General features: G+C 34.7%; 1 protein-coding gene across 10 annotated transcripts in view; it reads left to right on the forward strand.

Annotated features, from left to right (window-relative positions):
- by (focal adhesion protein tensin) overlaps window positions 1-14,631 on the forward strand; it is a 687,936-nt gene that overhangs the window by 205,864 nt on the left and 467,441 nt on the right. For all 10 annotated transcript variants that reach the window (XM_074176604.1, XM_074176595.1, XM_074176594.1 and 7 more), the window contains exon 3: window positions 2,829-2,866. In XM_074176604.1, the coding sequence (XP_074032705.1) occupies window positions 2,829-2,866 (38 nt within the window). The remainder of the gene's footprint in view (window positions 1-2,828; window positions 2,867-14,631) is intronic.

A 14,631-nucleotide genomic window follows, 5' to 3' on the forward strand; every position in this document is an offset into this window, starting at 1 on the left:
ATCGTTTTATGTGAAATTTGATTTTGGCAGTAGATTTTGCTTAAGAAATGATGTCAAATGACGTCTACAAAATAGGTCACGTGATTTCCTTAACCTGTCAAAATTGACATTTAAAAAAAGAAACATCGAAAAATGACATTATTCTTCAAAATATCCAAAAATATCAAGGGATAAAAACATTTTCTTTTGTAATTTTATACCCACACACCAAGTTTCAAACCCATAATAAGTATTTTATATTTTCACTATTTTTCCGCACTCCTGCTTTTTCTACTTATCAAAATTTAAGCACACCTGTACTAAATCATTTATTTTAACTAAACTCGTCACCGAATTTCTTTTTTTGAAATATAATAATATTTTAAGAGCCTCTTTGATGTTAAAAACAAATTTTGAAAAATAAAAGTTGTCAAACTTGATGCAAAGTTCATCTAGTTTCAACGGGGCTTTCAAAACTATACAGTACTTGAGTTTTTTAATGAGCAAATGGCCTCACAATATGAATTAGAACAAAACGGAACATTAGGAAACATCATTTCGTGATTCTTGAAGCCCATTCAATAAAAGAAAAAACTCATAGTATTTACATTTACCTACTCCGCTAACAACACTAATTTAAAAAAACTGGGTAGGCTGTGAAAAAATATGAAACTACATAATGTGTTTTAGAAAACGTCACTGTCACTGAATAAATTAATGCCCGTTAGTTCAATGTAATGTATGAAAATTAAAACAATATGTTATCTTTACAAGAAAAAATTGAAATTGTGCTAATTTGTGGTGAAAACACATTGCATCGACAAGTGGCTGATATTTTTAACGCAAGACATCCTGGTAGACATGTACAGCAATCCACTGTAAGTAGGATTTTAAAAAAATTTAAACTGACTGGTTCAGTTGAAAATACTTTTAAAAAACGTCATAATCCATCACGCAATAATGATGAGGTTCAGTTGGCTGTCTGCCTGGATGTTATCGAACAGGGAAAATCAAGTATTACCAATATTGTAGATAGAACTGGCATTGAAAGAGAAAGCGTAAGAGCAATTTTACATAAAAATAAATTCAAACCCTACAAACCCAAATTTATAAATACCTTAAAGGAAAGAGATTTCGATGTTCGACTAGATTTCTCTTTCTGGTACCAAGGAGAAGTAGAATTAAACAGAAAATTTCCTTACAAAATCCTATGGACCGACGAAGCTACCTTCACATCGAACGGCGTAGTCAGTTCCCAGAATTGTAGGTGGTGGGCTCAGGAAAATCCTCATTTTGTGATAGAATGTCGGGACCAATATTCATTTAAAACAAATGTGTGGTGCGGTGTTTTAAATAATCAGGTAATGGGACCATTCTTTTTTAGACACAATTTAACTTCTCAGGATTATTTGCAATTTCTAAATACTGAGATCAGTGATATAGTGGACAATATGCCGGTTGAAATAAGACACAGTCTGTGGTATCAATGTGACGGGGCTCCTATTCATAGTTCAAGACAAGTCAAAGAGAAACTATTAGAAATGTTTAGGGGCAAAGTTATTGGGCGAAATATGGAGCAAATATGGCCGCCTAGGTCGCCAGATTTAACCCCACTAGATTTTTTCTTGTGGGGTAACTTAAAACAAATCGTTTATAAACAAAGACCTTTTCGTGACGTGAATCACCTAGAAATTGTTATTAGAAACTCTATTTTAAACATAAACCCTGTGAGTATCAGCAACTCAATAAAAGATGTATCAAGAAGGACAATTATCTGCATAGAACGCGATGGAAGACATACAGAAATGTAGTGTATTTAATGTCGTGAGTCTTTTTTTCGTGTTTTTTTGCTATTAGGTATAGGTACATGTTTATTTTCAGTTCCTTTTAATTAAGATTAGATTCCACTGTATTTTTTGTTAAAAAAACAATAAACACTCTAAGATATTGTTTCCTAATGTTCCGTTTTGTTCTAATTCATATTGTGAGGCCATTTGCTCATTAAAAAACTCAAGTACTGTATAGTTTGGAAAGCCCCGTTGAAACTAGATGAACTTTGCATCAAGTTTGACAACTTTTATTTTTCAAAATTTGTTTTTAACATCAAAGAGGCTCTTAAAATATTATTATATTACAAAAAAAGACATTCGGTGACGAGTTTAGTTAAAATAAATGATTTAGTACAGGTGTGCTTGAATTTTGATAAGTAGAAAAAGCAGGAGTGCGGAAAAATAGTGAAAATATAAAATACTTATTATGGATTTGAAACTTGGTGTGTGGGTATAAAATTACAAAAGAAAATGTTTTTATCCTTTGATATTTTTGGATATTTTGAAGAATAATGTCATTTTTCGATGTTTCTTTTTTTAAATGTCAATTTTGACAGGTTAAGGAAATCACGTGACCTATTTTGTAGACGCCATTTGACATCATTTCTTAAGCAAAATCTACTGTCAAAATCAAATTTCACATAAAACGATAAATAAAAAAGTTTCCCATTTGATGCGGACTTTATCGGTGACACTGTATATACAATATATACAATTATACAATTTATAACTTTGAAAATATCTGTATAGGACGAAACTGCAGTAACGTTACTTACGAATAAAAGTTGTAAAAAACATAGAAAGTTTAATTTCTCTTTTCTTTATCCTTTATTTTCATATGTGTCATATTTTCATAGCTGTAACCATTCAAAGCTAGAATAAAAAATAATTTTTTTAAGCAAACTTTGCGTAATTCTTTACTTTTGTGAAAGGTTGCTCCTCAACAGATGAATCTATGCATTTGGTTTTTTTAACATCTATATTTCAATTCATCAACGCTGACTGGTTTTTTTGTTTCAGTTTGCAAATATGTCTGCCACAAAGTTTGTGAGAGCAAGGTAAGTGATTGAACATTTTAAGCTTTTTCTCTCATTCAGAATAAAATCGCCATGTATTGTAATAAATGGCCGAATTTGTTATTACAGTGGCTACAAAAATCGATGAAATAAACTACAAGTCCGTATTAAAAAAAAAAGTTTTTGATACAATTGATTGAACGAAACGTTTGTATACAGGCTGATTCACGGTGGATGGCACATTAGACGTTTCTGGTGAACCAGACAACGGATCACTTTGAAAATTTTATGGAGGGCATATTCGGACATTCTCTAGCCAACTAAAATATTTTCGACAATGCGGTGTTGCCCCTTCTATTAGAAAGCAGTAGCAACTTTGATTTTTCAAATGGAACACTCTGTATATAATATTATTTTTGGGATCTCCAACAATTGCCCGACAACTTTTCTTGATATTTCCCTATACCTATCTGTTACCGTTTTCGAAATAAAAATTAATTTCATTTTTTTTCTTCGAAAATCATGACTTCTAAAAATGCCTATATCTTTTAGTTAAGAAGTACTATGATATCGAAATTTGGTTTGGAGTTAGGTGATACTTGGACACTTCCCACACGACAGCCTAATCTCCGTTATTTCAATACAGGGTGGTAAAAAATACAGTTTTTTCGTTTGCTTGAAAAAGTTGCTGAAATTTGATTATTTTAAATGGAACACCCTGTATATTATTGAAAATTCGGAAAGCTGCTGAAATTTGCTTTCTTTCTATGTATATCATACCTATACCTAACTAGTCAAGTTTCGGACTTATGAACATTTATTTGTGAAAATGTCCCTTCAGAATGGTATTTCCATTCGGTATTTGGTAAGCAGGCCATGATTACTATTCGACAGTAGCGTTGTGACATTCTCCTAATAATATCGACATTTTCGTCACTTCAGAAGTTGCAAATACCTTCAAAATGATGGAACAAAACTATTCAAACGAAGTTTTTATGAATTTGTTTATTATTTTTGGACAGTGTGACAAAATTATCAGCAGAACATGTAGAAAGTTCAATGAAATGTATCCGAATCTACCGCCAATGAACCTCAAGAAATTTATACGAATTCAGAACAATTTCAATATTTTGGATAAACTTTAAAAAAGCACAAAGCAAAAGATTGTATTAGATTATAAGGAATGTGAAACATTATAGAAACATTTCTCTACCTTCTTAATATCATTCGAAATGGAGGCGATAGAGCCAAATAAAGAAATTCGACGGTTCTAGTTTTTGGCGAATACTTCGAAAACAACCACTAATATTCATATTTCGACGTTTCGGCTTCTGCTTTGAAGCCATTTTCAAGAACTACTTGGAACTAAAACTACATGACTCGAAACCTGTCGTAGAAGTCCATTATATCTCAAAGTGGAGTGTAGTAGATTTGCATAGAATAAAAACTCAAAGACGTCTTCACAATTCATTATCTCCCTAAGATGTTAGATCGGTAAAAACATCAATCAGTACAGTTTCCAACCTTTATAGGTTCATCATCAGCTAATTATCTAAATATCTACATTAAAAGAAGAACAACATAAATAGTTAATACAATGATGTATAAAATACTTACTTGGAGAAGAAAATATTTTATGATGGAGAAAAGGAAATTGCCATGTCACCAATGAATGAATGGTCACAATGACATGTTGATAATAATGAAAAAATATTTTTTTAAATTTAGTAAACGACGGTCCCTGTCAAATCGCCTCACATTCAATATTGAAAAATGCTTTAGTATCTGAATTACTAGGAAAAAATTACGGAATGATTTTCAGTATAAGATAAACAATGAATATTTAGCCAAGGAGACATAATGTAGAGATTTGGGAGTTACGCTGGATTCAAAACTCACTTTTGACCAACATTATAAACAGAGCATATAAAATGCTTGGCTTCATTATTAGGAACTCATTCAAATTCAGAAAAATATCCACATTACTAACACTCCATAATGCATTTGTCCGTAGTTTACTGGAATATGGTGCAATAGTCTCCTCATTATTCAGTTCATAAAAATTGAGTTGAAGAGGTACAGAAAAAATTCTTGAGATGTCTACAGTACAGATTTCTACAGTTGGCTGAAGTCGGAAACTGAGGGGTTCATCATGGCTTGCCAGGATGGTGTCTTCAACATCTCAGTCTACCGCAGTCGCGTGATGGGTATAGAGGTTCCTGACACAAGGTGCAGGGCCTGCCGCGAGGCGCCCGAGACCGTAGTGCACTTGCTATCAGCATATCCAGCGTATGCGGTCTCGGCTTATATCCATCGACATAACGCGGCCCTAACAGTGCTATATTACCATCTACGACACTCTTACGGTATTGACGAGACACCGGTGTTGCCCTACGCTCCGGGGGATATTGAATCCGTTGTGGGGAACGAGAAGTGCCAAATTTATTGGAACTATTCGTTCCCCACCCTCAGGCTCATACAAGCTAATAAGCCTGATGTGGTCCTTCTCAACCACCAGAGCAAAACGATATTTGTCGTGGAGTTTTCAGCTCCTGGCGAGACGAATATCGTCAGAAAAGAGGAGAAAAAACGGATAAAATATCGAGATTTTCTCTTCGAACTCCGCAGACTCTATCCAGATCACTCTGTCAAGATGGTTGTTCTGATTATTGGAGTCCTTGGTGGAATGATGTCCTCTCTACTCTCGAATCTTAAGATCATACCGGCTTGCCGCACTAAGGCAAAAATCTTAGCCGCACAGATGCAGAAGGCTGTCATTCTTGGCTCACTGCGCTTGCTCAAGGCACATGATTCTCGGACCCAATGATCACTTACCCCACGGCGTGGGGAGTGGTCATTGGTTGATAATGCTGGCGCGCCCTCTCGAATGTATCGGGGCTTCGGGGGATAGGGCCTGACCAGCGCACACTACGGTGAAAATAATAATAATAATAATAATTCAAATAATTTAAAAGCGTGTTCTTTAGTTTTTCAAACTATATTTATTTTTCATTTTTTAGTTTCGTATGCCATAAAAGCGTGGTTTTTAGTCTTTGTAAACTATATTTATTTTATCTAAAATTTGGGATCATTCATCCGTATATCGATCAGAAAAATGACCATTGATATTTTCCGATTACGGAAAGCGAGCTTTAAAATCAGTTAACAAGCCCAAGGCAGCAAAGGAGGGTTACAAATATGGCAGCAGGCGCGCGTGTTGATAAAAAAATATTTTTTTCAATGAAGAAATACATGTAAAGTGAATTCGAATTATATCAAGGAGGTTAGTACAGCGCCATCTGCTCGCGAATAGATCAAGCAATAATGTCCATATATCAAGGAGGTTACTATAGCGCCATCTGCCTGCGGATAGATCAAGCAATAATATCGATATATCAAGGGGGTTACGTACATCACTATCTGCCCGCGAATAGATCAAGCAATAATGTCGATAATTCTGTCAAATTCATATCCAGAGCTTGAGAGTTACAAACAAACAAATAAACATGCATACATATAGGTGAAGCTAATATAAAGCGTGTAATGAGGGCTTATGGATGATCAAGGCAGAGAAATTCAATTGAAAGTGAAAGACTTTTTGCAATCAAACTGTAATTGTTCATTGAGAGTAAATTAAGTAAAGTGCCTTTTTGGCAAACATGTAAAATATCTAAATCAGAATCAATATCAAAACTATGGTTGTTATTAAAAATGTGATTGTAGAACGAACTTTTAGTGTTACAATCATCTGAGTGTAGACTTCCAATTTTGTCAATCAGTTTAACATGTTCAAGAACTCTTGTTTCAATTTTCCAACCACTTTCTACGACATACTGAGCAGAACAATTCGGTTGTGACAACGGAATTCTGTAAACGCCCGATTTATGGGAGATTCGTACTTTATCTTCAGTATTGACACTAACATTTTGGAAACAGGACCCATAGTATACCGGGTGTCCCACATTTTATGTGACAGGCAATATCTGGTTTGTTGAAGGAGATACACAAAAATGTTTCATAGAAAAGTTTTAGGAGTTCATGAGACCTATATTTTGATATGATTTTTAAATATACAGAGTGTTTGGTGTAGGTGCTACAGACCAAAATTCCATTTTTTAAAATAGAACGCCCTGTATATCATTACATATGCAGATGCTACGTTAAATTCTGATATCATTTCATGTTTGGTTTTTGAAATTCGGTTACGGCGTTGTTGAGTTATTGCTTAAAATGTAAAGTCTTGAGAACGACTATTATTTTTAAAAATATCTCATACAATTATTCTCTCTGCATCAGATCACATGAAAATTAGTCAAAATTTTGGGTGTTCGAAGTAATGGTTTCAATTTTGAGTTGTGGAATTCAGTCAGGAATCATTTTGAATATGAAACAATTGCGAAATTGAAAGAGGTGTATTCGAAAACAAATCTTTAATTAATAACAATGTAAATAATATAACTTGATAAATCATTTCATAAGAAGGGTAGGTACCTAGAAATAAGTCATAAAAATTGTTCAAAGTGATGCCCATTAGATATTATACAGGCTTCGAAACGTCGAGTCACTTCTCTCGTACAAGTCGCTCTTATAATATCAGGCGTAATATCATTGCACGCTAGTCGAATTTTCATTTTCAGATCATCCACATTCAAAGGGGGAGTAGTGAAAACAATATCTTTTAAATAACCCCATAGGAAAAAATCAAGCGGTGATAAATCTGGGGAACGAGCCGGCCACCGAATTGGACCCTTATTACCAATCCATCTATTTGGGTACGTTCTATCCAGATATTCAGTAACAACCTGTGAATTGTGCGGAGGAGCACCATCTTGTTGCCACCAAATTCCTTGTCGTTCTGCTATGGGAATATCTTCCATCAACTGGATCAAATCATTTTCTAGAAAATGTAAATATCGCAATCCATTGAGATTTTCATTGAAAAAATAAGGTCCTATGATGCGGCCATTGAACAATCCACACCATACATTAATACCCCAAGTAGTTTGAAAATTACTTTCGCGGACCCAGTGGGGATTTTCTTGAGACCAATAGTGACTGTTATGTCGTTTCACAACTCCATTATTGTGGAATCGCGATTCATCGCTCCACAAAATTTGACTGAATATGTTAGGACTTTCATGTAATACTACCTGAATACAAGCAATGAATTCAAGTCGACGTTCAAAGTCCGTGGGTTTCAAACCTTGTACCAACTGAATTTTGAATGGGTGGTATTTATTTTCTTTCAGAATTCTCTGTACATTAGATTTACTCACACCGACTTCTTCTGCAAGAGTACGGATAGAAACATGTGGATGAATAGTAATATAAGCCAACACATTGATCTCTAAATCTTCAGTTCTAACAGATCTCGTATGATGACGATGCTTTATAGTAGAAGGAAATGACCCAGTTCGCAATTTTTCTACAACTCTCGAAAAAGTCATTCGTGACGGAATGGGTCTGTCTGGAAAACGTTCTTGGTATAGACGTTGTGCTTGACGGCAGTTTTTCTGACATTCCCCAAAAATTAATAACATATCAATGCAATCACTTGGACTAAACGCGAAAGGCATACTGGAGTTTTCGCACAAAGAACACAGTTACTGTTTTGCAAAGAATCACTGAATCGAACTGACAAGTAGATACAATTCAACAACATTTGTTACTATGGCATCAACAAGCATAAGCTACTTGATGAAATTGTGCAATATAAAGCAATTCACCCTCAAGTTAGACACATTCTCAAGAATTTCAATATTATATTCAACTGATATCGATATCGTATCGTAGAGGTGAGAATAATGGTTTGTATTCAGTAGTAGTCTAGTTCAATTTGATAAAAGATATAGACTGGATTCGTGTACGAGTAGATAAGTTTTTTTGAAACTTTATATTTAAGGAAAAGTGCAATAACTCAACAACGCCGTAACCGAATTTCAAAAACCAAACATGAAATGATATCAGAATTTAACGTAGCATCTGAATATGTAATGATATACAGGGCGTTCTATTTAAAAAAATGGAATTTTGGTCTGTAACACCTACACCAAACACCCTGTATATTTTAAAATTATATCAAAATATAGCTCTCATAAACTCCTAAAATTTTTGTATGAAACATTTTTGTGTATCTCCTTCAGCAAACCAGATATTGCCTGTCACATAAAATGTGGGACACCCGGTATAATGAAAAATCCATATCATTACAATACTGTCTGAGAATATTTGAAATATCTTGTGAAACTTCACCTGAATAGGGAATAGAACAATATTCATTGAGTTGTTGGTAGACATTAAACTACGATTAAGACAGTTCTGCGTTTGTTATAGATTCTATTAATTAGATAAGCAGGAAAACCATCATTATGACCTATTTGTCTAATAATATTCAACTCTATATCGAAATTTTCAGGTGACAGATTATCTAATATTCCATTTTATTCCATTTTTGAACAAAATTCATGTACATTCTTCGATCCAAGTTTACCGGAAGCGGAAAATCGTCGAACACGTAAAACACTTGTAACTTTTATGCCTCCCACCAACAAAATTTCAATATTTACATTTAAGGACAAACATTTATCTTATTTTTCGAACAGTCCAGTAAAAATTTGACGAAACAATAATTGAACGAAAAATCCACCTAGTAGGTGAACCCGATCATCATTTCTATTTCAACTTGTACTGAGATGAAGCATAACACAATCATTCTCAATATCTGATCTGATTCCAATTGTCAAATCGAACCTGTTGATTTACGGCACAGGAAACTTCATCAATAATATTGTAAGGTAATTTGAGCACGGCTTATCTTGAATCTTAATGCGAATATGCGCACGAATAGGAAGTGAATTGAAACTCGATGCATGCCTATTTATGTCGCAAATTATTTTCATGTCACATTCGGAACGAATAAAACATGCTGCTTGTCATTATTCTGTCGTACTGTAACAGTACCGCATTCACTACTAATTGCTGGTATGCATCTCATTTGCATGATTCACAAGTTGAGTAATGAATAAACAATTATCAACACGAGATTCTGGCTGAGAACGGTCTTTTTTTCATCTGGAAATCAGACAAATGATTTCCATGTGTTTTTTAAGGCGTATTAGACCAGTGCCGAAGCTTCCAAAAAAGGTAAAAAGTGAAAGAAAATAATAGTAAAATGAAACTCATTGAAAAAAAAAGAAAATTTCCGCTACTGTGGATTCTAGTGTCGGAATAGGGGGTGGTGTCTTTCCCAGAAAATTGACTGCGGATTGGGATGCAAATCGTTCAGCCAGTAGATTTGCTTTTTTTATGGCTGTTGTCGCAATTGAACCATCTGCCTGTGTTAGTAAAGAAATTGTGAATTTTGTAAAGATTAGCAGCTTCATCTACCGACCAGAAGGGTCTAGACCTGTTGTGACTGGCAAGCAGTTTATCCCTAATTCTCTGATTGTTTGCTCGCAATTTTTGTTGAAACAAAATTTGCCATATATGCATCCATGGATAATAGAATAACTTCCTTGCCTTCAAACGCACAAGTTGATGGATCATTGGAGCTGAAAAAACTTCTAGCCAGGGGAAATTTCGGAAATAGTCTTGAAGATCCTCCCATTAGCTGATTTGTAATGCCAAACTTTGCCCGGCTTAGATTGTTACCTATTGTTGAAATGATTTTGTAGTCAAAAGATCCCGATGGAGACCTTACGGTGACTGTAAATATTTGGATTGGTTGTTAGATATAGATCCAGAAGACTAGCGTATCCTCCATCACGGCCAGGAATCGTCGTTGATGTTTAAAAATTTGAGCCATTCTATATTTTGGACATTGAAGTAACCGAATATAGAAATTTCGACATTGGGATGATTGATTTGCAGAAACTCAATTGTGTTTGCAACAGTTCTCTATATTGTGTATCGCTAGAAGGTCGATAAATGTAACATATGAAATAATTTGTGTTCTTCTGTTCATTTTGAACCACATAACAACAAAGTTGCGGGGTTCCAGCATTCCCTCTCGTTGACAGAAGTGACTTTGGTTTCTGTGAGAGTAAGAATATGAGTACTATTTTATTGCAGATGTCGATGCAATGATTTTATATTTGAGTTGAGTCTTCTGATGTTGCAAAAATCGATTTTGAATTTGCTAGTGGCCCTGTCAAAAATAGTGGTTTTCGAATAACTTCAGCAAGATGGTACCCTTGAATCAGCCCACATTTGGAGATTCGATTGGGGAGCTATTTTACTTCCGGAGTATTTTGTATTATATTAGTATATATTCCCACCCTTGAAACCGGAAAAAACGGTACATACAGCAACGAAACGTTAGCCCGAAAGCAACTTCACGCTGTCTAAGCCACAATTGACTACAATTTGGTAAAGTATTCGTAATTTGTCATTACAACTGCTAATCATCACTTTCTCTTAAAAAAAAATCAGTGCAACTTGGCTACGGGTAATTGGCAATGATAGTGCCATGTAACTTATTGGATAGTATTTGCTATAAGGTATGTTTCAAATACGATCCTCACCATTGGGATCTTGGAAACTATGAGAGATACGAAGATGGTTAAATTGGGGCAAAGCTGCTCATTTACCTGACTGATAATATGCCGTTGAGAAAGCTCTGAAATTTCGTGTTTATCCGCAGATATAAGAAAAAAACAGAAATCTCGGAAAATTATTTTGATTTTTTTCTGGCTTTATTTTTAGAAGGATTCGAAAATAAAGTGCTTTTCCACATTGCCACTTTTTCCCTTCTACATAATGGTGTTTTCAAATTCGCTATCCGACGTTTCGCCTTCCGGCCACCATCATCAACTTTATGATTTTACCTTTTCAATGATGTATCATGAGTTATCATTCTTTTTCGAAGATATTGAAAAAAATGTATTCTCATCATAATAGGCTTTGACTTTGATGTTTCTGAATTTGACTTTCAATTTGTTACACTCAATGACATTTTGTTATTGTACAAGTCATTGAATTTTTGGAGGAAAATGGCTTTCACGAATGAAGAAAACAGAGATATGATACAAATTTATTGCCAATACGATAAAAACAGTGTTTGGACATGTGAAATGTATTTAAACTTGTATCCCGAAAGATGACAACTACATTGAACTATGGTTATTGGAATAAAATCTCACCGAGTTTGGTTCGTTTCAAAAGCCAATGAAAGGATCAACAATCAAAATTTACAATTTTTCGAAGAAGAATGATAACTTATGATACATAATTGAAAAGGTAAAATCTGGTTCTATCCAAAACAGAAAAAATCCAACGTAGTGCCCATGAGAACAAATAAAGTTAATGATGGTGGCCGGAAGCCGAAACGTCGAATATCAAATTTGAAAACACCATCATGTAGCAGGGATAAAGTAGCACTGTGGAAGTGCAATTTATTTTCGAATCCTTCGAAAAATGAAGCCTGAAAAAAATTGAAACAATTTTCCGAAATTTTTGTTTTTTTTCGGATATCTCCGGATATAATCGGAATTTCAAGAATTTCTCAACGGCATATTGTTAGCCAGGTAAACTTTGCCCCAATTTAACCAGCTTCGTATCTCTCATAGTTTCCGAGATCCCAATGGTAAGGATCGAATTTGAAACACTCTCTATTAATATAATAAAACATGAAACTGATTTTCATAAAACATCAAACTGACTTTCAAATTTTCATCGCCTTATTTCAATCCACTACAAACCGCACTGTCGCTGAATTGACTTGGGTAGCGTTTTTATATGGTAATCGAAGTAATTTAAAGCCGATATGGAATTCACTGTCGTTCATTTCAATGAGGATATCAACAACAAATAATATCAGTGGAAACAGAATCAACGGTTAAATTGTTCAAAATGACCTCCACCTAGTTCCATACAATGATACAGTGTACTCTCGAAAGCGTTCCGTTCATTATTCAAGATGTCCGGAGTCAGCAATCGGCGTTCCCGAACAATTCTCTGTCGCAGGTCTTCTAGATTTGTAGGCTTAGTAGAGTATGTTATTGACTTCAGGTGTCCCGACAAGGAAGTTCATCGGTGTAAGATCAGGTGATCTAGCCGGCCACTCCACTGGACCTCTTCTGCCGATCCAACGCATCGGCAGAAGGGGTCCAGAAGGGGACGGAAAACTTCCGTCCAAAAACTGTCTCAACCGAACATCAAAATGTGGGAGTGCAGCATCCTGCTGGAATGGTATTTCATTTTCTAGTGAATTGTCATAATTTTCTGAAATTTGTGTAATCATAGGATCTATACAGTCTTGTAGTAGATTTAAGTATGTGTCTCTATTGAGATTACCTTCAATGGAGATTGGTCCAACGATATGATTATCAAGAATGCTGGCCCAGACATTTAATTTTTGTGGAGTTTGTGAATTCCATCACCAAATGAGGATTCACATTGCTCCAGTAACGACACTTTTGTCTATTCACTTCACCATTTAACATGAAAAAGCTTTCGTCTGAAAAACATGTATTGTATAAAAGGTTTGGATTATTGCTCAATTTCGTGCTGAACACCTCACAAAACTGAAGTCGTCTTCTTTTAAATCCTGAACAAGCCTTATTTTGAAAGGACGGAATTTGTAGGCTTTCAAAATCCGAAAAACGCTAGTAGCTGATACACCAGAGGCTAGATGGTCTGCTAGATTGTCGATTATCCATTTGAACAAGTCCTAAAACTGCAACTTTAACTCCGTCATTTCTAAGAGGACGAGATTCTTCATGTTTCTGTTGTGAACAGAATCTGGAGTTCGAAACTTATCCATTAACTGTTTAACTTATTGGTGGCTCACGTTGTGACGTGGATTATTCGTATTATAAATTCTCACAGTAGCTTTAGCACATTCATTATTTCGATAATAGGTTGCAACAATTTTTTTCTTTCTTCAGTATAATAAAGCATGTTGGAAAGCAGTGAACAAGGATGACTGAATAATAATTCGTGAGGAAGTGACAGTGGCCAACTGTCTACTTTTTGTTCTGTGACAATCAGATTTAACAAAAACTACCAGTGCAGAAAAAACTAACACTGTCGTTCATTTCAAAACGTTTACTGCTACATAATTACAAATCTAGAATTGATATTACTTTTATTGATACATTGATATTACTTTTGTTGGTTTCCTTATTAAAATGAGCGTCAACGTCAAATTCAGGTACGTTTCTGATTTACAGGGGGGGTCAAGTTTTCGTTGGAACGCCCTGTATAATTATTTCTAAAGTCATCATGTTTAAAGTATCTCCAAGATATTTTCGCATTAAGGGAAATTATGATTCGGTGAAAATCAACTGAGCTCCTTTTTCTTAAAGGTAAAAATATATACAAAGGACAAAATGAGAAGAACTAAAGTTTTCTGAATTTTTCAGTAAGTTTGAGGAAACATAATATTCATGTTCAATTATTGGAGATGAGTAATTATTGCGTTCAAGTATATGAATTTCATTACAAAATAGCGGAAATCGTAAAAACCGTATTGATTCCATATACTAGTACACACCTAGAATAATTTACTTCAAGTTGGAAGTACTTCACTTATAGAATAATGGTAGTTTTCTAGTGAAATTGACTTCTATTACTGTTCAGTGTGGCTTCTCACCGCTGTGTGGCGCCTAATGTACTAGCTAAGTCGATCGGGCAGATGATTGTTGTGTTGCATAACTCGTCGAATGGAACCAAAGAAATGTGCCAAGTTCAGAGCTATATTATGTTGTGTATGATTCAGCTTGATTCATAATACACACATCGGAAAAGTCTAGGGATATTTTTAAAAATGGCAATAATTGTTTTTTAGATCGCTTTAGGGAAAAAAA

Source organism: Leptinotarsa decemlineata, unplaced genomic scaffold (genome assembly GCF_025532065.1).
Source record: "Leptinotarsa decemlineata unplaced genomic scaffold, Ldec_3_MD MMD2_tig00001973_RagTag_RagTag, whole genome shotgun sequence".
Classification (NCBI taxonomy): Eukaryota; Metazoa; Arthropoda; class Insecta; order Coleoptera; family Chrysomelidae; genus Leptinotarsa; species Leptinotarsa decemlineata.